The sequence below is a fragment of the Calidris pugnax genome, unplaced genomic scaffold (genome assembly GCF_001431845.1).
Source record: "Calidris pugnax isolate Ruff unplaced genomic scaffold, ASM143184v1 scaffold20, whole genome shotgun sequence".
Taxonomy (NCBI): domain Eukaryota; kingdom Metazoa; phylum Chordata; class Aves; order Charadriiformes; family Scolopacidae; genus Calidris; species Calidris pugnax.
In genome coordinates, this window is record NW_015094510.1 from 15,461,955 (window position 1) to 15,489,897 (window position 27,943).

Sequence of the window (27,943 nt, forward strand, 5' to 3'; positions counted from 1 at the left end):
AATGAGTTTGAGAAGATACTATCAGCTCCAATTAGTTGAAGAAGCAGAGGGAATAGTGGTTGGCTTTTATTCTGGAAGGTCTTACGAAGTTGAGCTCATTCACAGAGCACAGTCAGTGATAGAAAGCTCATCAATTGATTTCTTAACTTGAAGAAGCTGAATTCATTTTCTGCATTTTCAGTTGTCTTGTCTTGTTTCTTTAACAGATCATGATGTGTTCTATGTATGGCATATGCAAAGTAAAGAATGTAGATCTTAGATTTAAAATAATAGTTTCGGCATACAAGGAGCTACTCAACACAAATCAAGAGGTACGGATATTCTTTAATGTTATCTCTCCATAAAAATGTTATAAACTAATTGTTCCTCTCTGTTTAAAACAAAAAACCCCTCAAATTACATTTGAATATACAAAAGAAAACTTGTACTTCACTGTATCTTCATTTTGTGGAGAAGAAAACTGCCTCGAGTTCTAAATGTCTCTTTAAACATCTTGCACAAATAGTTTGGTAACTCTCCTCAAAAAGCAAACTTCATTCCACTTTTTTACTTGAAGATGCTAAATAATAGGTTATGATTCTATTTGGATACTGGATGAAAAATTCAGGTCCAGTGCTAATAGGATTTCCAAAGACAACCCAAGTTCTTTTAAGAGTTGCCTAAGCCAGCGTTACAGGGAGATAAGCAGATAACTTCCTGCAGAAGCTTTCCATAGAAATAAGATATCAAATAGATGTGTAAGGTTATATCCTAAGCAGGTATATGTGGCTTAAAATTGCAGGCTTAATTCTGACACTAAAAAAAGAAACAATTTAAACCAGTTCTAAATAGTAGTTAGAATGGCTTGCATACAGTAGACTTGCTATCTTAGCTCATGTCTAACACAGATGTTTTGAATGGCTTTATGACTTTGTCAAATATAAAATTGTCTTTATTTTTATTATTATTATACTGTGTATGATTTTCTCACCCTCTGTAGACTTTCAAACGTGTCCTTATCAGGGAAGAACAGTATGACTCCATTATAGTCTTCTACAACTTAGTGTTTATGCAGAAGCTGAAAACGAACATTTTGCAGTATGCCTCCAACAGGGTAAGCTGCTGGTTGTCTTCAGTATTAATGTTTTAATAGAATAGGAATACATCGGCAATAAAACCTTATGATTGTTTTATCATTTTTATAGCCTCCCACACTGTCACCGATCCCGCACATTCCTCGCAGCCCTTACCAGTTTTCCAACTCTCCTCGGCGTGTCCCTGCTGGCAATAACATCTACATCTCACCCTTGAAGAGCCCCTACAAATTCTCCGATGGGTTTCAGTCGCCTACAAAGATGACTCCAAGGTCTAGGTAGGTTGTTGACAAGCATTTCTTTCACTAAATTAAAGGTATTTGGGGGATTTTAGTAGAAGCAAATTAGGAAACCACACAGTCTAGTTTGTCAATAGCCTGTGGTTATTATATCTTTTCTTGTTAAACTTTTGTCTTCTGTATTTGGTATCTTTATTCATCTTTGAGTGCTTTTTTAGTTGAGTCTGTGTGCTCAAGGAGGGTTTTTTCTTGGGTTTTTTGTTTTGTTTTGTTTTAGAATAGTCACATCCAAGAGGGGTTTTCTGACCTAGTTACTTAAATGTTGTTGGCTTTGACTCTTGATCTCACTCCTGAAAAACACAGATGAGCTTTGTACACTTGTTTAAAGAGAAAATACATTTTTGGAACACAATGGTTGAGAGTATTTAGTTGACTGTGCAGAGTATTTCAAACTGTTGACCTCTAGTTCTTAATAGATGAGGATGATGGCAAATGTGCAAGTCTCCAGTGGGTTTTTCAAACGAGGATAGAGAGAGACTTGGCCCACTGTGCGCAAAAGTTAAAATATTAGTGTATATTTTATATTGAAGTCCTGCGTGGTTTTGATTAGCAAACATTTAACAATGAAAGGACAATTATCTGGGTACCCAGCGCTGAAGTGTCATCTTTGACGATAAGGGACGGACTTGTGGGGGCCCCTGATTCTTTCAAGCCACAGTTTCTTTCGTGTCTGTACAGGATGGTTGATTTGATGATTCAGCATTCACTGGCCCAAGTAGAAACACCAACACTCTCAACAGCATCATGTGGGTTTGCAGTGTTAATGCAGAGAGAGAGGAAGAGAATTTGTTAATGTTTCATGCTAAGCTGCGCAAATTAGTGGATGCTTTTATCATTGTTGAATGTAGCTTAATGTTAAATACGTCTTTTCTTCATTTGGCAGAATTTTGGTGTCGATTGGTGAATCGTTTGGGGTGAGTTTTCACATTTTTGATGTCTGGTCCTGAATGCATGTAACTGTTGGAGGAATGGGGATATCTTGCTGACACCTGTAGAACTGGCCAGCGAGTGTCTCTGATTTAACGTCGTATATTAAGGAACCCATAAGATTCACAAAGACTGGAGGGGTGTCCTGTTAACTCCTTTCAAATACCCAAACTTCACTTTTAACATAGGTAAGTACCTCTATTCACTAGAGTCTGCCTAAATCTGTTCCACATTTCTGCAGTGGGTCCTACATACCAGACCAGAAGCAGTTACACTTTTTCTGGTGCAATAACTTTTTTTTCTTAAACTTTATAAGAAGCTGGAACATGAGAAAACTGAACCTGAAAATTTAGAACAGGCTTGAGGCTAGGACACCCACTTTCAGGTCAGCTGCTTGTGTGCTTTGGACAAGGGCTTCAAATAATCAAAATTTTCATGATTTGTATGCATATCTGTGTGTGCTTGTCACTTCTTCTGTAACTTATGACTTTCTAAGCCTTTTGTGTGAGGTGGAAAAGCCTGTCAAAGTATCTCCTTTAAATGACCAGAACTAATTAACAGTGACTGTTTCTTTTCTGTTTGTTTCCCCCCCTCCGTATACTACACATTTAGATAAAAGGAGATCCTCACAAAGCTTCATGACAGTATTACTTGATCTTCAATGCTAGAGATGAATATGGTAGGAGTAGGGCTTGTATTAAACGTAAATTTGCTCTAAGGAGCTAAAAGCAGATCTTTCCATATTCTTATATGAATTTCACCATTAACGCTGCAGTCGTTAATGTTTTTCTTAATAAATTTTGTAAGAGCAAGCACTAATAGGAACGTACATACTACAACTCATGTGTGAAATGAAAGCGTGTCCTTAATCTTCCTGTGTTTTTGTGGTAAATACTATTTAAATTTAGACTGTGAAGTATATTTTGTTTTGGCAGGGCTATGTTATTTTGGAAGTCTGAATACTAATTGTCATGTGAAGCTTCTGAAAATACAATTGCAAGCAGAACTCAACTTTCTGGGCATGGAATTCTGTCATGAGAAACAGCTCGCCCCAATCCAGTCCTTGACTTCCATTCCATTCTAAATAGGCTTTGTTTTGCCTTGCAAAATCACAGCCGCTTTTAGCATATTAAGAAGAATATTTCTTAATGTTATGTATTGTATTGACTGATTCCATAATCTCAGGTTGTATTGACAATTTAAAAAAAAAAAAAGAACAAAGATAAGCCGAAGGGAGCTTGGCATTGAGGTAAACACTGCATTAAAATTCATTGTGGACAAATAATTAAAACGTGAAAATAGATTAGGAAATTATTATAAAGCATAAAAACATAAAGCAATGGAAAACAAAGACAAAAGCAGTTTTTAAAATACTGTGAACTGCTAGTTAGCACTGCTGAGAGTCAAGCTGCTCAGAGACTTCCTCAGTAGTCAGTGGAGTACACCCAAACCCCAGTGTAGCTGGGGGTTCCCTATATCTAAGGATTTGGGTCTTTTGTTTAGTCTTTTCATGGAAACCAAAGTCCAGTTAAACATGTTGTTGGGACAGAGGTGATGTAAAGATCGGGAAGCTGGAAAGCACCTGTGTGTCCTCTAGTTTCACCATAGCCAAATAAAGATTAGACAACAAGAAGTTCTGCATGTTTTGTCCATAAAAGGAGCTTTTAATGGAGGAAGAAATCACCGCAGATGCTCACGATGCAGGTGTTGCTGCAGGGAAGCATCCTCATTTAACGAAGCCGCGCTTAATTCATGGAATTTAGTCTTGCACAGTTATGGTCAGCCCTGGGTAGTGTGAGAGGGGACCGAGTTAAATTTCAGTCGTAGAATCATATGGGGTTGGAAGGGACCTCTGGAGATCATCTAGTCCAACCCCCCTGCCGGAGCGGGTCTACCTACAGCACGTTGCACAGGAACGTGTCCAGGTGGGTTTTGAATGTCTCCAGAGAAGGAGACTCCACCACCTCTCTGGGCAGCCTGTTCCAGTGCTCCACCACTCTCACAGTAAAGAAGTTCATCCTCATATATAGGTGGAACTTCTTATACTCAAGTTTGTGCCTATTTCCTCTTGTCCTGTCACTGGGCGCCACTGAAAAAAAGACCAGCCCCGTCCTCCTGACTCCCTCCCTTTAAGTATTTGTAGGCATTAATTAGATCTCCCCTCAGCCTTCTCTTCTCAGGACTAAAAAGACCCAAGTCCCTCAGCCTCTCCTCATAGGAGAGATGCTTCAGGCCCTTAATCATCTTTGTGGCCCTTTGCTGTACCCTCTCCAGCAGTTCCCAGTTCTTGAACTGGGGAGCCCAGAACTGGACACAGTTCTCCAGATGGGGCCTCACCAGGGCAGAGTAGAGGGGCAGGATGACCTCCCTCGATCTGCTGGCCACACTCTTCTTGATGCACCCCAGGATGCCATTGGCCTTCTTGGCACATTGCTGGCTCATGGTCAGCCTGTTGTCCACAAGAACTCCCAGGTCTTTTTCGTCAGAGCTGCTCTCCAGCAGGTCAGCTGGTCTTCTGGAAGTCTTATTCTTCATTCTGATGCCAGTGGCCCTTTGACCCTGAGAAACGCTAGGCATTAATTGCTTGCTTCCTTTTTGAACTAATAAAATGGTGCCTCTCTAGCCATCATAGGGAAGTCTCAGATGAAAAACAGCATTTCACTTAATTAGTAAAATTTATTCCATGGCTGCATCTAGTAATGTTATTCACTTACTGAGATTTTAAATTAAAGTAAAAAGTGCAAAACTCCTTTCATGTGAAAGGAATGCATTGGAAGTGACCTGTTGACCTGAAGTGCTGCTTAAAAGCTTTAAAAAGCAATATAAAATTTGTAAAAGATAGTGTGAATCATGTCACTTCAGAAACAGGTTACTGATAAACATTCCTGTTCGATAAAGCTGGACCTGGGAGGTTAAAGTTCTTTTGTGACTATTACTTAGAGGACTGGTAATTGTCTGGTTAATGACATTCTATTTCACTCATTTGAGCAAGAGGTAGATTGTTGAAGTAGTGAGACTAAAACCAAACAGAGTTTGGTTTTCGAGCTGATAAGCTTGAAAGCTCCCTCCAAGCTGCAGATTGCGGTTCAGATTCACTAAACAGCAGTCTCTTCCGTCTTTAAATAGAAATAAAGGAGGCAAGTTTGTAATTAAACCCACCGATTTTGCAGTGTAGGGAGTAGATGAATCTGAGAAAATTCATCTCTGTGTATTTCTACGTTATGGCATGCTTGGGGTGTGGTGGTTTTGGTTGGGTTTTTTTTTTTTTGTGAGGCACCAGTCTCATCAGTGCAGCACCTACTTCTCTTCTCCAACTACATGGCTGTGTTTTTGGAAAGCTACCAGTGACAGTGGTAGGTGTCCCTGGGGAGAGAGCACAGGGGGCTTCCCCTAAAGTCCTCTCAGCTCTAAGGTGGAAAATGTGACCGATAGAACACTCACCTTAAATTTCACCTTTTCCTGCTGATGCAACTTCAGGGCTATCAGAGCTGCAGCAGTTGGGGTAGGCAACACCCCTGTGGTTTGCCCAAGGAGATGTGTTGACTAAGTGTTTTCACACATCCCACCATCGCTGATGTTGGCTGGTCTGCACTCCTGGGGGCCAGCTGGGTGACAGCACCCTGTTTATCTTGTGTTTTTAACCACAGTCTCAGCTGAAGCTTGTGCTTCTCTGCGGAGTTGGCTTAAATCTGGTTTTGCTTTTTCTGTTAACTTTCTGCTGGTTTAGTGTGTCGAATTGGCTTACGTGGAGGTTGGCTGGTTGTCAAGGCTGGCAAGGAGAAGAGGAGTGGAAATGATGCAAAAAAAAAAAATTATGCAGGTCCCTCCTGCAGGTAGAAAGCTATTGTGTCCCCTCGCCTCATCTAATGAAATCACACTCAGCGTAGTGAAAATTGGAGCAGGGTTGAGAGAGGACCTGAACTTCTGGTCTCAGGTGCTAACTTCAAAAATAGTAACTTCTCCTTGTCTTTCTTGACCTCTCATTCCCCTTTATCAACCCCTTTTCCTCTACTGATGTTTCATTAAAAAAATATACTTTCCCAGTCATTAACAGCTAAAATGTGAAATGAACGAAGTGGGATTCACTCTTAGTCAAGGAATCAAAAGGTGTTTCAGCAGTGAATTAGTGATTGCTGTGGGAAAGACACTCGGGTTTTTCCAGTGTGAAAACACTGGTGGGAATAATAAAAGGGGAATAGGCTGAGTGGTCAGAATAATAAGAAATGGAGAAGGTCACATCTCTGCGTTTCCAGCAAAGACCTGAAAGAAGCAAATGAGAAGTGCATGCGCTCTTAGGTCCAGGGAAAGATGATGCAAATGAGCCCAAGAGCTGATCTGTTTGAGAAATGATGGAGAAATAACGATGTGGTTATGAGTCAGTAACCAATGTTTTTCTGTTATGGATGGAACAGCTCCAATATTGCCCAAATCATAATTTAAAAATTACACAATGTGAAAAATTGTAAATCTCAAGTCACGCTCGTCTTGTTACTCAAAGATTTTAGATGGTGGACTTCAAAAGAAAAGTGTTCTTTTTTTGGAAATAAGGCTAAATGAGGAATGTCTTAATGCTAGTTCTATTTCTAGTAAATCTAGCAGGGTTTGCCTTTTCTTATTGCCTTACCCAGGTGCTGCAGCTTGCTTTACATGTGTGTTTTGCTCCTGTTTGTTACTGTAGCTACAGAAGTGTCATCTGTGCCATCATATTTTAGTACTAGTAGCTTGCATTTGTAGGATCAAATAGACCTCGGACGATGCATTATGAGCAAAGTATTGAGCTGATGGATTTTACTGCTGCCTTTTGGGAGATCATTTGGAGGAAAATGCTGAATGTTTGGTTTTGCCCACTCCACTCCTAGTCTTACAGACACTGCTTTCCCCCTCCCCTCCGGAGAAGGCAGATATTTGCTCATCACATGTTCTTCTCTTGCTTCTGGAGTTCTGACACTGCACTGTTGGAAGGCAATGTTGTGCTCAAGGATGAGCCTTCTGTTTAAAGGAAATAAAAAAAAAAACAGAAGGCAGAAACCCTGTGTTTTCAAAATTAATTATAAATACGGTGCCAAAATGTTTTCCCATGCAGTTTTGCTGCCTCAGCATAATTCTACCCTGTACGTGACACACGCGCAGCAAAAGCCTGAGATTTTGTTTCTGCAAGGATGCTGTTTTATCGTTGTCAGCAGTAGGACTGATATTGCTTCAGCCAGAACCACCTCCCTTCCACTTCTGTCCTCTCTGCATCGCCTTCTACCTCCAGCTCTTAGTAGGTTCAGACTTATTGCAGCTTCTCTGCCTGAAGTACTGATAACTGACCTAAAATCAAAATGTTTTTTTGGATTTGGGCATGAGGGCAGAGACTTAATGCCTCCAGAGCGACTATAACTCTTGTCAGAGGTAGCTCTGGAACATAATGCTGCAGAGATTGAAATAGTCCCAGTGCAGTTAGATGAGTTGTGACTGTGTTATGTGTATTATCACATGTAAAATATTGGGCTGACTTTCTAGCAGAAATAGATCAATAGTAGGTAGAGCAGTAACTTTCAGTCACTGATTGGGGGGGTGGGTGGGTTTGTTGGTTTTTTTTTCGAAATGTGACCTTTTATGTATTTTCTTATATTGTTTGCTTTTCTTTTCCAGAATAGCTATTTAATAGGAAGTAATAAGAGACTTTAGAATACTACTATGTCTCAATTCTGCGGTTGGCCTATATCTAATAGGCTGCTTTTGAAACACAAAAAGTGGTGTATTGTATAGTTACCATTTGTCAGTAAAGTAGTTAAAATTTATCTGGCAAAACATGAGTGTTCTGAAGTATTTCAAAGCATTAATCTTCTGTTTAGGATGATTTTTTGGGGTTGGTGTTTTTTTTTTTAGAGAAGGAGGACCAAAATCCATCCAGCGTGGTTGTCTGTTCTCAATAATAATGTGCTGTTACTGTCATTTTTCTAGGGGTCACCTCTGTTTGATCTTATCAAGCAGTCAAAAGAACGAGAAGGCCAAGCTGATCAGCCTGAGCCCAGTTCCAGTCTCAATCTGCCTCTCCAACATAATCACACTGCAGCAGACCTGTAAGTGACACACGTGTTTGAAGTCTAGTAAAATGTGAAGTTAATATTGCACTTAAAATTTGAATCCACTAGTATTCTGTTTTTCTGCTTGGTACTTAGGTTATGTTGAACTTTTGTATTTGCTGATGCTTATTATATGTGTAAATTTAGCTAAATCAAATTTTAATTTTTTTTTTTCCAAACCCTGTCAAACTTGTAATTGCAAACTGTTACCTTATTTGCCTAGGGATAAGTAAGTCCTTTTATCAGGTTTTTAATCAATAACTTGAATTTTTAGATCCTGGTATAGGAATACCAGGTTACAGTAGCAATTAATTTCTTCTAATGGGGGAAGAGTTCCTGCAATATTATTCCTAAAATATTGTTCCTTTATTCTGTGATGTTAAGTGCTTGATATATGTTGAATCTCCAGCTATCTTTCTCCTGTGAGATCTCCTAAGAAGAAAGCATCTGGACCCTCTCCAAGTGCTACTTCCACTCCAGATGGTCAGCCAACTACAAACCCCCAAACACAGAAACCACAGAAATCTACCTCCCTCTCTCTCTTCTACAAAAAAGGTTTGTTGCTTCTCTATATGCTGAAACTGCAAAGTCATCTCTTGTTCTCAACATTTCTTAAAAGATTATAATAGAATCTATAGTAAACACCGTGCAAACCCTCAGCTGCCTCTGGAGAAACAGTAAAGAGTGCCAGCAGGTTAATGCACATACTCTACACGCTGCAAGTTTGACCTGAAAACTTATCTACTGATTGTAAGAATGGTCATATGGGCTCAGATGGAGGGTTCTTCTATCACAGCATCCTTTTTCCAGCAACGAGCGTAAATAGATGTCATGGGAAGCTTAAGAACTGGGCAAGCATATATGATGCTTCCCCTGAGTGCTTTCCCAAGCTTTGACTTTCTCCAGCTCGGGGGTTTTTCCCTGAGTCATTTGTGATGTGTCTGCTTAGTAACTCTCAGTAGAGTCATGTTCCCAATGCTTGTTCAGACTCTTACTGCATTGAAATAGATGTATGTGAGCTGCATTGTTTGGTGTGGACTTTGGCATCTCCACTGCCTGTTGGATGTAGAATCTTCCATTTATTTTGACCCTGGCTTCTACTGCCTTCCTCAGATGGCTCGTAGTCTTTGTAGTGGGAGATGGTGAACGTTCAATTGCTGTCCATCCTCCATCATGTTCTCTTATCTTGTATACCCCTATTATTGCAATTTTATTATTATTACAAGTTTATTTTTCTTCTCTGTTTCTGAAGTGTATCTACTGGCCTATCTTCGACTACGTACCCTGTTCTGTCGGCTTCTCTCTGATCATCCTGACCTGGAACCATTGATCTGGACCCTCTTCCAGCACACGCTGCAAAATGAGTATGAACTTATGAGAGACAGGCACTTGGACCAGGTAACATTAACAAAATGTTTTATAAAGACTCTCCAGAACAAAGTGGTTTTTATACATATTTTCTTTTTTAGCCATTAGAAATTATTTCTTTATAGATCACTCGAAGGAGAAATTAAATGAGAGTGAAGTCTATCATCTCAGGTTTTAAAAGACTGGCATGTACTTACTACCTTCAAATACCATTAACAGCTATTTTCAAAATAATGAAGACACACTAGATTTTCTAATAATTTGCATGAGAAAATACTGATTTTTCTTCGGGAAGACAACATGTGTGGCTGATGGATGTTTTGTTATTCTGCCCTAAAATTGCAGTACGTGCAATGAGTTTGAGAAGATACTATCAGCTCCAATTAGTTGAAGAAGCAGAGGGAATAGTGGTTGGCTTTTATTCTGGAAGGTCTTACGAAGTTGAGCTCATTCACAGAGCACAGTCAGTGATAGAAAGCTCATCAATTGATTTCTTAACTTGAAGAAGCTGAATTCATTTTCTGCATTTTCAGTTGTCTTGTCTTGTTTCTTTAACAGATCATGATGTGTTCTATGTATGGCATATGCAAAGTAAAGAATGTAGATCTTAGATTTAAAATAATAGTTTCAGCATACAAGGAGCTTCTCAACACAAATCAAGAGGTATGGATATTCTTTTATGTTATCTCTCCATAAAAATGTTATAAACTAATTGTTCCTCTGTTTAAAACAAAAAAAACCCCTCAAACTACACTTGAACATACAAAAGAAAACTTGTACTTCACTGTATCTTCATTTTGTGGAGAAGAAAACTGTCTCGAGTTCTAAATGTCTCTTTAAACATCTTGCACAAATAGTTTGGTAAGTCTCCTCAAAAAGCAAACTTCATTCCACTTTTTTACTTGAAGATGCTAAATAATAGGTTGTGATTCTATTTGGATACTGGATGAAAAATTCAGGTCCAGTGCTAATAGGATTTCCAAAGACAACCCAAGTTCTTTTAAGAGTTGCCTAAGCCAGCGTTACAGGGAGATAAGCAGATAACTTCCTGCAGAAGCTTTCCATAGAAATAAGATATCAAATAGATGTGTAAGGTTATATCCTAAGCAGGTATATGTGGCTTAAAATTGCAGGCTTAATTCTGACACTAAAAAAAGAAACAATTTAAACCAGATAGAAAGCTCATCAATTGATTTCTTAACTTGAAGAAGCTGAATTCATTTTCTGCATTTTCAGTTGTCTTGTCTTGTTTCTTTAACAGATCATGATGTGTTCTATGTATGGCATATGCAAAGTAAAGAATGTAGATCTTAGATTTAAAATAATAGTTTCAGCATACAAGGAGCTTCTCAACACAAATCAAGAGGTATGGATATTCTTTTATGTTATCTCTCCATAAAAATGTTATAAACTAATTGTTCCTCTGTTTAAAACAAAAAAAACCCCTCAAACTACACTTGAACATACAAAAGAAAACTTGTACTTCACTGTATCTTCATTTTGTGGAGAAGAAAACTGTCTCGAGTTCTAAATGTCTCTTTAAACATCTTGCACAAATAGTTTGGTAAGTCTCCTCAAAAAGCAAACTTCATTCCACTTTTTTACTTGAAGATGCTAAATAATAGGTTGTGATTCTATTTGGATACTGGATGAAAAATTCAGGTCCAGTGCTAATAGGATTTTCAAAGACAATCCAAGCTCTTTTAAGAGTTACCTAAGCCAGCGTTACAGGGAGATAAGCAGATAACTTCCTGCAGAAGCTTTCCATAGAAATAAGATATCAAATAGATGTGTAAGGTTATATCCTAAGCAGGTATATGTGGCTTAAAATTGCAGGCTTAATTCTGACACTAAAAAAAGAAACAATTTAAACCAGTTCTAAATAGTAGTTAGAATGGCTTGCATACAGTAGACTTGCTATCTTAGCTCATGTCTAACACAGATGTTTTGAATGGCTTTATGACTTTGTCAAATATAAAATTGTCTTTATTTTTATTATTATTATACTGTGTATGATTTTCTCACCCTCTGTAGACTTTCAAACGTGTCCTTATCAGGGAAGAACAGTATGACTCCATTATAGTCTTCTACAACTTAGTGTTTATGCAGAAGCTGAAAACGAACATTTTGCAGTATGCCTCCAACAGGGTAAGCTGCTGGTTGTCTTCAGTATTAATGTTTTAATAGAATAGGAATACATCGGCAATAAAACCTTATGATTGTTTTATCATTTTTATAGCCTCCCACACTGTCACCGATCCCGCACATTCCTCGCAGCCCTTACCAGTTTTCCAACTCTCCTCGGCGTGTCCCTGCTGGCAATAACATCTACATCTCACCCTTGAAGAGCCCCTACAAATTCTCCGATGGGTTTCAGTCGCCTACAAAGATGACTCCAAGGTCTAGGTAGGTTGTTGACAAGCATTTCTTTCACTAAATTAAAGGTATTTGGGGGATTTTAGTAGAAGCAAATTAGGAAACCACACAGTCTAGTTTGTCAATAGCCTGTGGTTATTATATCTTTTCTTGTTAAACTTTTGTCTTCTGTATTTGGTATCTTTATTCATCTTTGAGTGCTTTTTTAGTTGAGTCTGTGTGCTCAAGGAGGGTTTTTTCTTGGGTTTTTTGTTTTGTTTTGTTTTAGAATAGTCACATCCAAGAGGGGTTTTCTGACCTAGTTACTTAAATGTTGTTGGCTTTGACTCTTGATCTCACTCCTGAAAAACACAGATGAGCTTTGTACACTTGTTTAAAGAGAAAATACATTTTTGGAACACAATGGTTGAGAGTATTTAGTTGACTGTGCAGAGTATTTCAAACTGTTGACCTCTAGTTCTTAATAGATGAGGATGATGGCAAATGTGCAAGTCTCCAGTGGGTTTTTCAAACGAGGATAGAGAGAGACTTGGCCCACTGTGCGCAAAAGTTAAAATATTAGTGTATATTTTATATTGAAGTCCTGCGTGGTTTTGATTAGCAAACATTTAACAATGAAAGGACAATTATCTGGGTACCCAGCGCTGAAGTGTCATCTTTGACGATAAGGGACGGACTTGTGGGGGCCCCTGATTCTTTCAAGCCACAGTTTCTTTCGTGTCTGTACAGGATGGTTGATTTGATGATTCAGCATTCACTGGCCCAAGTAGAAACACCAACACTCTCAACAGCATCATGTGGGTTTGCAGTGTTAATGCAGAGAGAGAGGAAGAGAATTTGTTAATGTTTCATGCTAAGCTGCGCAAATTAGTGGATGCTTTTATCATTGTTGAATGTAGCTTAATGTTAAATACGTCTTTTCTTCATTTGGCAGAATTTTGGTGTCGATTGGTGAATCGTTTGGGGTGAGTTTTCACATTTTTGATGTCTGGTCCTGAATGCATGTAACTGTTGGAGGAATGGGGATATCTTGCTGACACCTGTAGAACTGGCCAGCGAGTGTCTCTGATTTAACGTCGTATATTAAGGAACCCATAAGATTCACAAAGACTGGAGGGGTGTCCTGTTAACTCCTTTCAAATACCCAAACTTCACTTCTAAAATTGCATTTTACTTTAGGTGCTTTGAAATAAGGTAGTTCTTAAACTGCAGAGTTCTAGAGCTCCTAATTTTTTTGTTTTGTTTTGTTTTTTGTGGATAATCTGGAAAGTTTGAGTAGCTTCAGGATTTATTGGCTTTTATCCTTCCCTTATTCGCTTGTAATTTCAGGCTTCTGAAAAGTTTCAAAAAATAAACCAGATGGTGGGCAACAGTGACTGCCAGCTGAAACGCAGCGCAGAAGTCAGCGCTGCTCCGAAGCCACTGAAGAGGCTGCGCTTTGATATAGAAGGGCAAGATGAAGCAGATGGAAGGTGAGAGATTTTTCTTGGCTTTTCGGTAATATTTGATTCTTGCGGCGTTCCATCCTAACTTTTTCCTGACATCCTAACTTCTGGTAATTTGTGAACTTCGTTCAGTATATTAAATGAGATAAATTGGTAGCATAACGCTTCTCAATGAGACACTTTGATGTCAGAAGCAAGGATTGATTTGTTAAGTATATTAAATGAGAGGTGGTAGCATAATGCTTCTCGATGAGAGGCTTTGATGTCAGAAGCAAGGATTGATTTGTTGCCAACACCTCCAGCATCCCAGTGTTCCTGCCGAGCGCTAAACCGAGCTGTTGTCTTGAGTCAGTCTCTCAAAAAAACAAACCCCAAATTTTTTAGACACATGAGAAATCAAGCAACTCTTGAGTTTAGTGTGGACGCAGAAAGAGTTTGCATCTTTGTAAGAGAAGGCAATAGCAGTTAAATGAATTGATTTAATGTTATGTTATGAGGATAAAAAGGTTTTTTTTCTTAACTTCGGCTTCATTATATACTTTCTCTCTGCAGCAAACACCTGACCCAGGACTCCAAGTTCCAACAAAAGCTTGCAGAAATGAGTGAGTATTATTATTTTTTTTTTTCCTTAACTGCACAGCAATGAGTGTCTTGGGTAAAACACTCAGATAAAAGAAATTGCTCAACACTGATGTCATTCCGGTAACTTGCTTAGTTCCTGGTAATTGCTCCGTTTAATCTTGAAAATGTAGATTATAAAATGGAAATCCTCAAAAGCCTTTTTGAGGACGTTAAATGGCACAGCAGCATAGAAGATGTGTGTAATTTTGTATGTTGTTTTGCTGTCTTTTATATTAAAATGCCTGAGACTGCTTCTTCTACTGTGGATCAGCATTTCTTTCAGATTCCATGAGGTCACTTTTCTGTTTTCAAACGTAACTCAAATCCAGCCTGTGACAGGCAGAATGGCCCCACCCCCACATCTGAATTGTATTTTCCACACCCGAGAAGGAACACACTTGGTCTGAGCAGGCATTCTCACTCTCTGATGGCATCTCAGCTCTGTAAGCTGAGCAGATTTTCCCATTAAAAATTCTTACCTAACAAGAGTTTGCTCACCAAGATAGGTATGAGTATGGATCCAGGCACCTTCAGGGGTTCAGAGATTGTGGCAGAGTTCTGTCTTGTGTCCAGTTGTGTTTGTCATTGGGGGGAAAAGGCATTTCCTGGAAAGCCACTGGAAGAGATTGCCCAGAGAAGCTGTGGGTGCCCCATCCCTGGAAGTGTTCAAGGCCAGGCTGGATGGGGCGTTGTGCAACCTGCTCTAGTGGGAGGTGTCCCTGCCCATGGCAGGGGTGCTGGAACTCGATGATCTTTGAGGTCCCTTCCAACCCAAACCATTCTGTGGTTCCTGGGCAGGCTGGCTCTGGGGTGGGGGCACTGCTCAGCCCACAGCATCTGCCTGGCAACGAGATGAGGTCCCGATGCGATGCAGCCCATCTGCCTGCCTTCGGGATGAAAACAGACAAAGTGAGGGTACAGAAGCAAAGAGAACTTGAGTGAACAGGTAGAATGAATTTCTTGAGATGTGTGAGATTGAGCAAGAATTGAAGCAACTCAGAATTACGTGTTTATTTTAAAATAAAGGATTTGTTTTATTTAGAATAGTGTACTTCTGTGCCTTGTGTCATTACTATTTTTTACAATAAATAATCATGTCCAGAGTAATTCTGAAGAAACTATCTAACTTCATTCTTGTTTGATTTTTTTATTTTTAGCATCTACACGAACAAGGATGCAAAAGCAGAAACTGAATGATGGAAACGATACCTCAGCCAGTGAAGAAAAGTGAGATTCTTCTCAGGACCAGGGGCTGCACTGCAGGCCCTCTTATATCATTTTTGTTTTACAGCCTTCGTTAATTGAGTTGCTTTTTTTAGTTGCTTTTTATTCGGAACTGCTAGTTGAAAGCATTTGGACTTTTTAAATTTTAAAATGTTTTTCCTGATACTTTGCCGTATGATGTAGCATATATACAATGTAAGCCACTGAATTTAATTTATATATTTTTTTGAGGATTTTAAAAAGAGACTTGGAAGGTGTCTTAGTTTCCTATTGCAACGTTACTGATTTAAGCCAATTCAGTCTACTTGGATTGAATTTTTCTGACTAAAGACAAAATGTTAGTTTAGAAAGACTTGAAATGCACTAATTTTTTTTCTTAGATTTCATTTTTAGATTTTCATTACTTGCAAATTTTGAAAATGAGGGGCCAGATACTGCAAAGATTTCTGTCTCTGTGTATAATTAGCGCATCAAATTCCCATTAACTTAAACTGCGTAGCAGTCATAGACCTAATTAGACCTTTTAATGTGAGTCAGGGCCTCATATTAAAAGTACAACCTGAATTCCAGGTGAACTCATTATGTAGCCGTACTACTGAAACCCATATTTAGCGTTTTGTAGTTTTCCTTCCCCAGTTCTCACCCCAGTGTAATTTCGGAGGGCAGTTACACTGTCCATCAGTTTGAATTTCATGGAATTCCACAGGGAGTCTTCCATGAAGCTGAAGCTTCTTCCCATGTGCAGAGTACTTGATGTGCACTTTTCTTATCTTGGAAAATGTCAATTATAAAAAAAACAAACAAACAACAAAATCCAAACCTACATCCCATGTGGTACACACCAAATTTCAAAATTCTAATGATGTAGAATTTTCTTGATTTCTTCAAATTTTCACCTAACTGTAGCCAAGCCAAATAGCTTGAGAAACGGACGCCAAACCTGTTTCCTGCAGTTGAAGGCTGAGTGTCTCCAGTTGGGTTCCAGGTAAGAGTAACCTGGTCTCGAAAAAAGCACAGGGCACCATCTCCCACTGCCCTTACCCCGCAGCATCTCCTGAACTTGATGAACCCACGTTGGGAAAATCAGTCTGCCTTGTTTTACTGAAAAGGCAGAGTTTAATAGGCAACTCGTGAAGTGGTACAACTGGTGTAACAAACACCCAAAGCCCAAAACTTTTTCCAGCTTACGTGTTTTAAGTTACTGATTCAGATACTGGAATTTTTCTTGCAAGGATAAAGGGTTTGCAAAAACCCTTTTCTTGCAAAAAAAAGGGTTTGCAAGAGCCAGAGAAGGAAAGCACATGTTTTACTTCCAGTGGATGAAGATTTCAGTAAATAAATGAAGTCCTACATTAACATTACCCATTTTTATGAAATTTAGCTTTTGCAGCTACTTGAATTAAAACAGTTACAGTAGAAAAGTTTGCTATTCATTACACAAACATTTGAAAACCACATCTTCTCCAGGCAGCTGATTCAGATTGTTTAGCTGAACCTGGAATACTTACACTAGGACATTTTAATGATCAGTTCTTGTGTTGAACGGAAGCTAATTCTAGAGCTACTAAAAATTAGACAAACAGCCCACTGATTTGTCATGAGTTTTAAAATAAAATTGAGTTATTTTTTTAGTCTCAACATGGCTTCAACTTTCTTTTTGAAAAATGTGCAGAAATCTTAAGAGTACCTTATGTTCTCACTTTTGCAGAGTCCTACAAACAGGATATATGATAACATTGGGGCACACTGACTATAAGCTCTGTTACAGCTATTGAAGTTCTTCCATGATCCTTTGGCCAGAGGGGTGACGTTCCAGAGCCCAGTACTTGAGCAAATTCAGTATTTCTTTACTGTGACAACGTATTATTTTTTGTTTTTGTTCAAACAGACTGAAGGCTTTACATCAAATGTACGATAATATTTTATACAACTAATCAGTTTCTCTCCTTTCAAGGTAAATAAAATAGCTTTTAAAAGATTTAGAGTTGGTAATTTTCTTTTATTAGATGGGAAGGCGACTTCACGTGGTAACGATGTCCCTCAGTAAGTAAACTTACCCTCAGTAAGTTTACAGACGACACCAAGTTCAGTGGGAGTGTTGACCTGCTTGAGGGTAGAAAGGCTTTGCAGAGGGATCTGGACAGGCTGGATGGATGGGATGAGGTTCAACAAGGCCAAGTGCCGGGTCCTGCACTTGGGTCACACCAACCCCAGGCAACGCCACAAGCTTGGGAAAGAATGGTGGAGAGCTGCCTGGCAGAAATGGACCTGGGGGTGTTGGTCGACTGTCGGCTGAACATGAGCCAGCAGTGTGCCCAGGTGGCCAAGAAGGCCAACAGCATCCTGGCCTGTATCAGGAACAGTGTGGTGAGTAGAACCCAAGAGGTGATTGTCCCCCTGTACTCGGCACCGGTGAGGCCCCACCTGGAGTACTGTGTCCAGTTTTGGGCCCCTCACCACAAAAAAAAGACATTGAGGTGCTGGAGCGGGTCCAGAGAAGGACAAGGAAGCTGGTGAGGGGTCTGGAGAGTAAGTCTTATGAGGAGAGGCTGAGGGAGCTGGGGTTGTTCAGCCTGGAGAAAAGGAGGCTGAGGGGAGACCTTATCACTCTACAACTACCTGAAAGGAGGCTGTAGAGAGGTGGGGGTCAGTCTCTTTTCCCAAGTCACAGGTGATAGGACAAGAGGAAATGGCCTCAAGTTGCACCAGGGGAGGTTCAGGTTGGATATTAGGAAAAAATGTTTACACTGAAAGGGTTATCCAGCATTGGAATGGGCTGCCCAGGGAAGTGGTTGAGGCACCATCCCTGGAGATACTTAAAAGATGGGTTGACATAGTGCTTAGTGAGATGGTTTAGTGATGGTTTTTATCAGAGTTAGGTTGATGGTTGGACTCAATGATCTTAAAGGTCCCTTCCAACCTAGACAATTCTGTGATTGTGTCCTGCTGTGTCACGCTTCCACCGTGATTCTGCAGCTGGTATGAGCAGAGCTCGCTCCGTCTCCAGTGATTCCCTGCTGGTGCAGAGGTCTAAATAGTTGCGCTGTTGGGCTTGGAGATACCTTCAGAAGTGTCCATAAGACATTCTGGAAATGTTCCTGCCAGATCTTTTGTTCCAGGGTCACCACTGGTAACACTTCTGGCTGGACACAGGCCGGTGTGGTCTGGGTCACCGTCACGTGCCTTGCAGAGGTCCTTGAGGCAGTTCCTTCTATGGTGTCTGTATTTAGAAGTGTTCCCATCACTTCACCACCCCGCTTTTCACCATGGTTTCTATTGCTTTCAGAGCTGCTGAAAACAGCCCGGGATGTCAGAACTTCTGTGTGAGGCACCGTGGCTTCTGGGCTGGCTCTCTGGCTCGTAGGCACAGCAGCCTCGCTGGCTCCCAGCCCCGGCTTTATTAGAGTCCGTAGGTTCCTGTGACTCATGACTCTGCTGAACTTGCAGTGCTATTTATAGCAGCCCTTCACGACAATGATTAGAGCACAAAGGGCAGTCCCTGCCCCCGCCCAAAACACATTTTTCAGAGTCTTTATTTTTTAAGCAGATACATGTGCAAATACATGGGTATTGAAATTAAAGGCTTTTTATCAGATCTGGCACTCTGAGAGCACCTTCTTACAGCGAGACCTTCTTGTATTCAGGATGGGCTGGAATATTGAGGCTGTTTCAGGGGGAAAAAATAAATAAATTGGGATTTAGAGTGAAAGAAGAGTTGGACAGAAAATGGGAGGGGATGTTTCGGGTGCCCGATGGTCAGGATTGTGCTGCTGAGCAACCTCTCCTCACCATGGTGGAGAAACGCACACCTGGGGAGGAAACTTGCCTCTCTTGAAGCTGTCTTTGCAGAATGAGGCTGTATGAAACCCACCTCAGAGAGGCCTGTTTCTCTCCCTATAGGTTAAATATAACCTATAGCTGTCTCCGGGTGGAAGAGCTGACTCCCAGCCTTTCCCACATGCTCTTTGCTCTCCCACGTCACAGAACGTGTAACCTGCCTGTTCCCAGGCACAGGAGTGGCTGCCAGAAGAAACATCTGGAGAAGATTATGACTGTGTGATACCAGTGCAACAAACACGAGGAAGTATTTTAAAATGCATCAGGTAGGCTGGTCATGGTGTGCACCTGCTTCAGAAACAATGCTTGGTGTTTTGAGGACAATTTTATTAATCATCAGGTCAACAGGGCATTAATCTCTTTGCAAATTCTCCAGCTCTCTTTTTGCACCTCTGTTTTCATCCTACTTACAAACGCTTTATCTGGTGGCAGTTATATCCTGAAGAGCACAAACAGCCTTTTAAAATATCTCTCTGAAATATCATCTCTGGTTTATTTCATTTTTTTTCCCCACACTGCTAACTGCCTACCCGACTTAATTTACAAGTGTCAGACTTTCTTCACTTTTTTACTGAAAAGGAAGGAAAAAAAATCCCACTCATATTTTTCAAATATCATGGCATTTTTATTAATGGTCTATTATAACCAGGCAAGTTTATAAAGAAACAAGAAAATCAAACCATAATTTTAGGTTCAGGCTGTAAACTTTCTACATCGTTAGGTGGCAGCCAATGAGCCCTGTCTCTGTGGGGTAAATAAACGCTTTGTTTTACAAGGAAAGCCCATTGAAGTTGTTCAGATCCTATAAAACCAGCGGTTTACATAGTTATCAGGCATTGTAACAAAAATCTAGAGGTGAATATTAGATGACAATGCATTGTTGTCTCTTAGCTTCAGTAACTTAGATACTTTAAATAGACCCTAATCTCTGTCATTTCTTTTGCTTTCAAATTCCACTTGATTCAGAAAGTTATTTACCTGGTTCCCTTTGTGCAACTTTGGAACATCCCTCTTTATTTAAACCCCAGATACAGTTTACGCATGACCTTATTTTCACTTTTTAACAAACACCTTTTTGTCTGTGGTGTCCTTAAACAGAACGATACTTACATACTTAAATACTCAATGAAGTATTTAACATGCAAGATCCACAAATCTAAGCTTGTTGCATCCCTAATTTCTTCTAAAATGTCCCACGATTGTGTTTCAAGCACGTATTTCTATACACGCATCCACATTTAACCACCTATGTCAGTATGTTTTTTTAAACATTGACCTTTAAGTGCCAAGGAAAGTGCATGCGATGGAAGTAAAAAAAAAAATAAAATTAAATAAATAAATGTCTCTATGAATGTCATACTATCACGTCCAGGTCAGACGAGGCTTATTACATGAAGAAAAGCCACCACTGACGCATTGGATCTTTAGAATCGCCCTCATTCACTCCAGAGATGCTTTTTTTCTCAAAATTACAGGCTTTGCCAATTACTCCGAAATTGTGACTGGGCTTTAATGCGCACAGCAGGTTGGAAATTATGAGCAGGAAGGAAATAAATTGGGAAAAAAAAAAAAGAAAAAAAAGGACACTATTGGTTATGTTAAACCAAAAGTGCCTGGCTAAGCAAGCGTGCCATTTTGACTGCAGCAGCTGCTGAACTGCAGAGATATGAATATATGAAGCCCCCTTTAGGTACTGGAAGGCTGCTATAAGGTCTCCCCAGAGCCTTCTCTTCTCCAGGTTCAACACCCACAACTCCCTCAGCCTTTCTTCGTAAGAGAGGTGCGCCAGCCCTCAGATCATCTTCGTGGCCCTCCTCTGGACCTGCTCCAACAGGCCCATCGCTGGCTTAACCCAAACATCTGGAATTCCCCAGCCCTGGCTGCTGTAGAATTGCCTTGTGTCTGTGCTTCAGCGTGATCAGTGCTGGGCTGTACCGTGCAAGGTTTGCAAAAGAGTTGTGCCCTACCGTGGTGATACGTGTGACTATCTGCATTAATATCCCTGTGCCCCAGTCAAGTGCTTTTCAACGTAAACGTATCAAAACTGATCTCGTCCCCCAGGGAAGTTGTGGTTTTGATGAAACTGCATTATGTACTGGAAAGTTTTTTTTTGACCAGTTCTGTTCGAACACAAAATACTGACACAGCTGCTGAAGTATGGACTTAGGCTGCTGGAGGAAGTTGTTCTAATCACTGAGGGGGTGGCAGAACACACTTGTTAGCAGTGGATGATCCAATATTGTTCTAGTGAGAGTCTGAGGCAAAGGCCTCCAACACATATAATTTTTAACCACAGCACTTTCCAAAATAACTTGTTTAATGGCCCTCTTCCTAAGTAAATACTGCTGTCTCCATGCTCCCCCCTTCCACTCACACCCACAGGGACTGATGTGAAGAGAGGTACTACTCACTGCTTCTCATCTTCTTCTCTGAGGATGAGCTTCTCCTTTTCCTCTTCCTCCTCAAGGAACAGGATTGTTTGGGAAATGATCCTCCAATGCACTAAAGAACAGTTACTTCTACTTTCAAAATGAGGCTGCCATCATTCAAGGGAATTAGGTTCTTAGAAACCACATTTGAGGATTAGAGAAAGCCATCAAAGGCTTTTGTGACACAGCAAGGATCTGAAGGAAGGCCGCGTGACTAATTATATTAGTGTACCGAGCCTGGTCATCCAGCGTCTTGCCTTCTCCATTTGTAAAGTAAAGTACTCTAAAAGGCACTTAAAGCCACTTCATCCAGTCAAAATTTTAAGAGAAATCATTTTCTCAGGATTAATTCACAGTTGCCTATTATAAAAAAGTCAAGTAAATGCTTCATGGGCTCAGCATCATCTGTAATGGGGCAAACCTCCCTCAGTGCCACACTGGGTGGGGTTTCATCTTAACTCACTTTAGTTGGTTAGAAATGAAGCATCTGCTCTACCTTAGCCATCCTGTCTCCCCCCATGGTCAGTGATGAGAGAGGGGCACGTCCAGAGGGTGACTCCTGTCACCTAAACCAGGCGTGCCAGGTAAGTGGCACAGTCACCTCGCAGCACTGACTGAAGGAGAACCTGAAACAAGGTATTTGGACAAGGCATCCTTATTGCCACGTGGAAAATAATATAAGTTTCATTCTTATGATTCAATGGTAAGACCCATTTTTATCACTTCAAAACTCTCTTTTTTTCTCCATTTTAATTAAGATGGTTTATCTGGGGATAGATAGTAAGACAGGAACAAACAAACCTCAAGTTCCTCAAGTGGAACTTCCCTTTCCTTGAAATCTTGTTTGGGTGTCTTTTTCTTGGTAACAAGCAACCAGATGGTTTTCTGAGTACCAAAACACACAGCACAATAACTCACATCCAGAGAAATCCCGTGAGTGTTTCCTGGCCCGTTGGGGTGCCAAGGAATGTGCCTGGTGAAAGGAAGCTTTCTTTCATTCTGTCTAGAAAAATGGACCTAAGTGCCAGGAACTCACAACTGTAATATCCAGCTCTTCAGGGCTTACGTATTTACACTCCAAATAAACACCAAGACAGACATATCCTTCTACCAATCAGAAAGCCTCTCATCCTAAAGAATTCATTACTTTATCATATATTCTGAGAAACAGGTTTGTATCTTCACCGGATGATAAACCAGGCACAGAGAAGCAGCCCCACTGCAGCATGTTAACTGGGTTTGGTGATAACAATAAACTATGAAAGTTTTAGCAGCAAACAGGTCACTGTCCCATAAAACCCACATGCAGGTTGTTAAAAAAAAAAAGACAAGAACTCAGACAGACAAGATAATGATAGCTTAGTTTGCTTGACTTTAAGTGGGAAAGGGTAGTTACTGCATTAGATTTTTTGTCGTTAAATTCTGCCCGTTGGCAATGAACTCTCACCAGACATCTACCCTGTAGCCATCTTTACAAAACCTGTATGTTAATGGACTTCTACACAGTTCCTAAGCCGATGGACACCGAGTCTTTCTTTCCAAACCTTTGCACATTCTGACCACGGGTAAGTTCTCCAAAGCCGAAATATTTTCAGGGGGGAAGAGGACGTGCTCTTCAGCTTGGTGGTAGCCAGGCCTCAGTTTCGGAATGCTCCCACTCTGCTTGCTTTGCTAATGAAGCTTTTCAGGAGGTCGTGGTCCATTTCTGCAAAGCCTTGAGTTTGTGTAACAACAGTTAAATGGTTTATGCAAAATCTGAAGCAAAATTCTTCCAAGTCCTAGGAACAAATTGAGGTAATTTGTAATATGAATGACTGACAGCAGAATTATTATTTTTTCCATTTCAAATCTGCAATTTAATATGCCAGGTTGTGCACATTACCAATACTTTTTCTGGTCAATTTGATTAGATCACAAATTAGATAGGATGAAATTTGTTCATACAAACTATTCAATAAATCCTCTTTAAGAAAACAGGAGTAGTCATCTAGATTGACTCTAGAACTCCATTACATTTACTGAGTTCATTAGAAAACTTATTAATAAGTGAAAGCATCAACTTTCCCCACACACAACTACTAGAGCATCAGTAACTCCCTAATCTTCCTCCCTGCACTGAATTCACCAGTGGTCCTGGGAAAAACAGCAGGTATCCTCGTCTTGCTTTAAAATAAAAGCAAAATATGACGTAACATCCGATGATGCTCGCTGAAGACAAACTAGGTGTTAGAGGATACATCTGTCTTTCATGGCAAACCTGGGAATTGTGTCCCCTCGTCTAGGAACTGGGATTCCTAGATAACAAAACCAGTCCTGTCTGTTTCAGATATTCAGCACAGGACAGGTACAAGCCATTAAGCCACACAACTGTGATTTCACACAGGAAATTTTGCCCACTCAAGACTCCTCACAATGATGGCAATCCTTCTCTCCATCCACTGGAGAAGAAGAACCACCCCTTTAGCTGGTTTCTATGCAACAATTTGCTGTTGAGGGAAAATCTATTACCTCTGCAGCAATTAGAGCTGGAGCCAGCAGCAATGTCTAAATTGTCTGTCTAAATTGGCAGTATGGATCCATGATCTATAAACTCTTCAAGGGTTACAGCAAAAAAGAGGTCTCTTAATCCATGCCAGTTTTATTTTATATTAACTACACAAAGATTGCAGCCAAGGATTAATAGCAGAAATTCAGGAGAATACCTGCGCCTTTCCCTTTGAAACCTTTTCCTTAGATTGAACGTTTCAAATCTACTGCCCCTGCCCAGGTGTAACTGGAGTTTTAATAGGGGCCAAGCAGCACAAGATATCCTTTAAAGAGAAATAAGGTACCAGCAATGCACAGAAGTATCTTGTATCTCTCATCAAAAAGTACTGGAAAAGCAAGAAAAGGAATGAGAACAGAAAAAGAAATAAAAAAATGTGGAAGATCAAAGACACTGACAGATTTAAGTTTCAGCAGATCTCTGAAAGGCTACTGCCGGAACCTGGGTTGCTTCACAGTCACTGTATGAACTTTTACACTACATAAAATGAACAGCAGCTGCCCTGTCTGGTACTGATCATAGTATCGTAGATATCGCAGATACCACAGATATCATAGAATCCTGGTCACTAATTTTGCAGTTTCAAGAAATACCGGCTTCTAATTCTGTTATCTAGAAGATGAATCTAAGATATGCTACAATGTGTATTAGAAATCTGCTTTAAAATCACTTGTAACAGCAAGTCTTTGTATTTTCTGAGGATAGGACAAAATAGTTTCAAGCATTTTTAATCCTAACAGATGCATACAACAGCCAAGTCAGTCATCAGTTAATTTGATATGTTCATGGCAGAGGACACAGCACTATGATCTTCCACTTGTAGTGTTCATATTTAATGACAAAGAATTTAATTAATTCTACCTTTTCAAACTTCCAAAATCTTAGGCCTCTCTCATAATCCTTTGGATTCAGTTTTCTACTGAAGTGCACATGTTCTCAAACCAATTTTTACTACGTTAAGGCAGTGTGCTAAAAGATCCTGGCTTACTTCACAATTCCTTAGGCAGAGACTATCCCCAGTCTTTAATAAAGAAGTCTCTGCTGTGATTCCCTGAAGCAGCTCTGCTCTATCCCTTTCTGAGCTGTGGGTGTAGGGAGGAGCTTGGCACATGCTGCGCTCAGGGCAGGTGAACCAATTCATCATCTGATGATGGTTTTAATTTGAAACAACACTAGGTATAGAAAGTAAAACACTGATTCATAGAAGGAAGAGGAGGATAACGTATATTTAGTCACCTAGCCAATCACTTTTATTGCGTTTCAGCCCATTATCAACTCTAGTACTTTGTCCAGACTAGTTTTACTGCTTCACCTGACACAGGTCAACTAAAGGTACTTCTGCTTTGAAGAGATTCAAAACTGTTGAAAAGCTTCTAAGAGGAAAAACTCCGGAGTGAACTTTTAATGAAAACTGCTGTTAGGAGACTCAAACCATTTGGTGCTCCCTTCCTGTCCGGTCTTCCCTGATATTACAGGCTTCTACCATCACAACACACAAAGTACAATTCCTCTTTGCCTCAGCTGTTCATGGCTCCCGTTACTTATGCCTTGGTTACCAGGCAGTTGTAACCGGCCGCTGATAATCTCATTATCTTCTAATCTGATGTTATCCCCTCTTTCAATTTACAGAATTCACTGACTTCCGGGCCTCCTCTTTGCAACTCCTACACAAATTCATCCCGTCAAGCGCGCTGCCTCCATACAGCACAGACGGCTGCAGCAATTGCTAACTCAGTTTTTGTTTCAGTCCCTTCCTTCTACTTGCTTTCTGTACCTGGAACTCTTTATCAATCCATTGCATTACACTTCTAGCCTCTCCTCCTTTAAGGCTTTCCTACATTTCACAGCCAGACAAAAGCAAAAAACCAAGTATTTTTAAAAAACATTGTTACCAGCTACGTATTTTGGCTAATAAATCTAATAAATCATATTTATCCTAATAAATCTTCTGTTTAGCTGTATTAATTTTATTATTGTAAAACACAAGAAATCTTGAACAGAAAGATGAAGACTTCTCAGCTACAATGCTCAGTTTTAACACCAGCCTAAAATACATACGCAGATTTTTTGACTAATAAAAACCACCACATCATTATTTCCACAATCAGGACAGCACTAAGAAGCTGAAAAAAGGAAAATATCTTTGAAAATATTTGCCTGTTTACAAAAAAAAGAGTGCTTATTGTAGTGCTGATAACTGGCTGAGTGCTAGTGAAACATTCCAGAGCCAAGGGCAGACCAGATGACAGGATATGGGGAGAGGAATAACAATAGGTAATTTGTTTTATGTCAGCACAATTCGTTGTAAACAGCATAGCAAGAGTGGATTTTTTTTTTATTTTTTTTTTTAATAGAAGCATAAGTGTAAATAGAGATGTGCTTTACAGGTAAATTCTCCCACTGCCTGTAAAAGGTGGTACTGGAATGACTGTACCAGACACCAGCTCAGGAAGTGAGCAGGCAACACAAAATCCAAAGGTGAAGAAGTAAATAGTGGTGAGGAATGTGCATGCCATGCCATGCCCTGCCAGACGACACGACAGGAAGCAGATTAAAAATCCCAACTCACAGGTGCAAGCCCAAAGACCAGGAAGAAATCACCAGTAGCTGCAATTCTTTTTTTTTTTTTTTTTTTTAAATAGCTTAAAAAAGGGGAAAACAAACATTTGGGACATGAAACTGCAGTAGTCATGCCTCATCAGTTAAATGCAGTTATGTTTGTATTAAATAATTTCATTTCTCAGAAACCAACTGCCTGAAGAGAAATTCTTCTTACCTGAGCTTCATATTTGACAGCGGCGGAGAGAAGAGCAATGGCATTCTCTTCGCAAATGCCTTGTTTGATCGTTTGCTGACAAAGCTTTTTCAATCTGTTTTCTCTATACAGCGTTGCCAAATCTAGGAGACCTGTGAAAATCCACACAGCTTTAACGATCCTGGTGCAAAACATATTAATTCTCTTCAAATTAATCAGTTACCCTATTGTTTTAGGTTGAATCAATCAATGACTTCTTATATTACTTTTTTCCTACATGATGTGTGCATTTTTAAAGGTCCTCAAAAGACATATTAAAAAGGGACCCTTTTATTACTATGCAATTGTTCTGTCTTTTTGTTCACTGTTTTGTATCTCATTCCAGGTTTATTAGGTAATTAGTGACTTACATCCTCTTAAATTCACATGGGGAAGAGCTCCCTTTTCATTCATGATCAAATCACCACAGCTACTCCAACAGAAAAGTTCTAGGATGATGGCATTAGTGCCTTTTTAAGGAAAAAAAAAAAATCTTAATATGAGAAACAATGAGTTCTTTTTGAAGACTTTGCATCTTTGAACTTATTGCCTCCCCACCACTCATCCTCCTTGGGCAGCATGTTTCCTGCTACCGCATCCCTTCTTCTTCACACCTGCCAAAGATTTAAGTGCTAATAAAATTAAAATAAATAAACCCTGCCTCCCTCACCCTGTTATAACAAACAAATTGAACTTTTCAGAAACAGTAACCTAGAGTTATTTCCATTTATGGCAAATACCTATTGCATCTTCAGGAGGGAGCCTGATGTTGTCTGTATACAGGTATTCCAGGAAGGCTCGGTAAACAGGATAAGAAAATTCACTCATTTCTATAACGTCATCATCATTATTCAGTATGGAACGAAAATGTTCACACCTACAAAACATGGACAAAGATTGCATACTGTAAAGTGTTAAGCTTGAAAGATAAGCT

General features: G+C 39.9%; 2 protein-coding genes across 3 annotated transcripts in view; one reads left to right on the forward strand and one right to left on the reverse strand.

Moving 5' to 3' along the window:
- RB1 (retinoblastoma 1) overlaps positions 1 to 17,382 on the forward strand; it is a 94,567-nt gene extending 77,185 nt beyond the window's left edge. Inside the window, exons 21-27 of the mRNA XM_014966026.1 lie at positions 207 to 311; positions 980 to 1,093; positions 1,185 to 1,351; positions 2,256 to 2,286; positions 13,444 to 13,586; positions 14,112 to 14,161; positions 15,338 to 17,382. Of these exons, the coding sequence (XP_014821512.1) occupies positions 207 to 311; positions 980 to 1,093; positions 1,185 to 1,351; positions 2,256 to 2,286; positions 13,444 to 13,586; positions 14,112 to 14,161; positions 15,338 to 15,411 (684 nt within the window). The 3' untranslated portion in view covers positions 15,412 to 17,382. The remainder of the gene's footprint in view (positions 1 to 206; positions 312 to 979; positions 1,094 to 1,184; positions 1,352 to 2,255; positions 2,287 to 13,443; positions 13,587 to 14,111; positions 14,162 to 15,337) is intronic.
- A 2,462-nt stretch (positions 17,383 to 19,844) lies between these two features.
- Positions 19,845 to 27,943, reverse strand: part of RCBTB2 (regulator of chromosome condensation (RCC1) and BTB (POZ) domain containing protein 2) — a 36,146-nt gene continuing 28,047 nt past the window's right edge. For both annotated transcript variants that reach the window (XM_014966133.1, XM_014966134.1), the window contains 3 exons: positions 27,750 to 27,886; positions 26,992 to 27,122; positions 19,845 to 23,448 (listed from right to left, as the gene is read on the reverse strand). In XM_014966133.1, the coding sequence (XP_014821619.1) occupies positions 23,308 to 23,448; positions 26,992 to 27,122; positions 27,750 to 27,886 (409 nt within the window). In that variant the 3' untranslated portion in view covers positions 19,845 to 23,307. The remainder of the gene's footprint in view (positions 23,449 to 26,991; positions 27,123 to 27,749; positions 27,887 to 27,943) is intronic.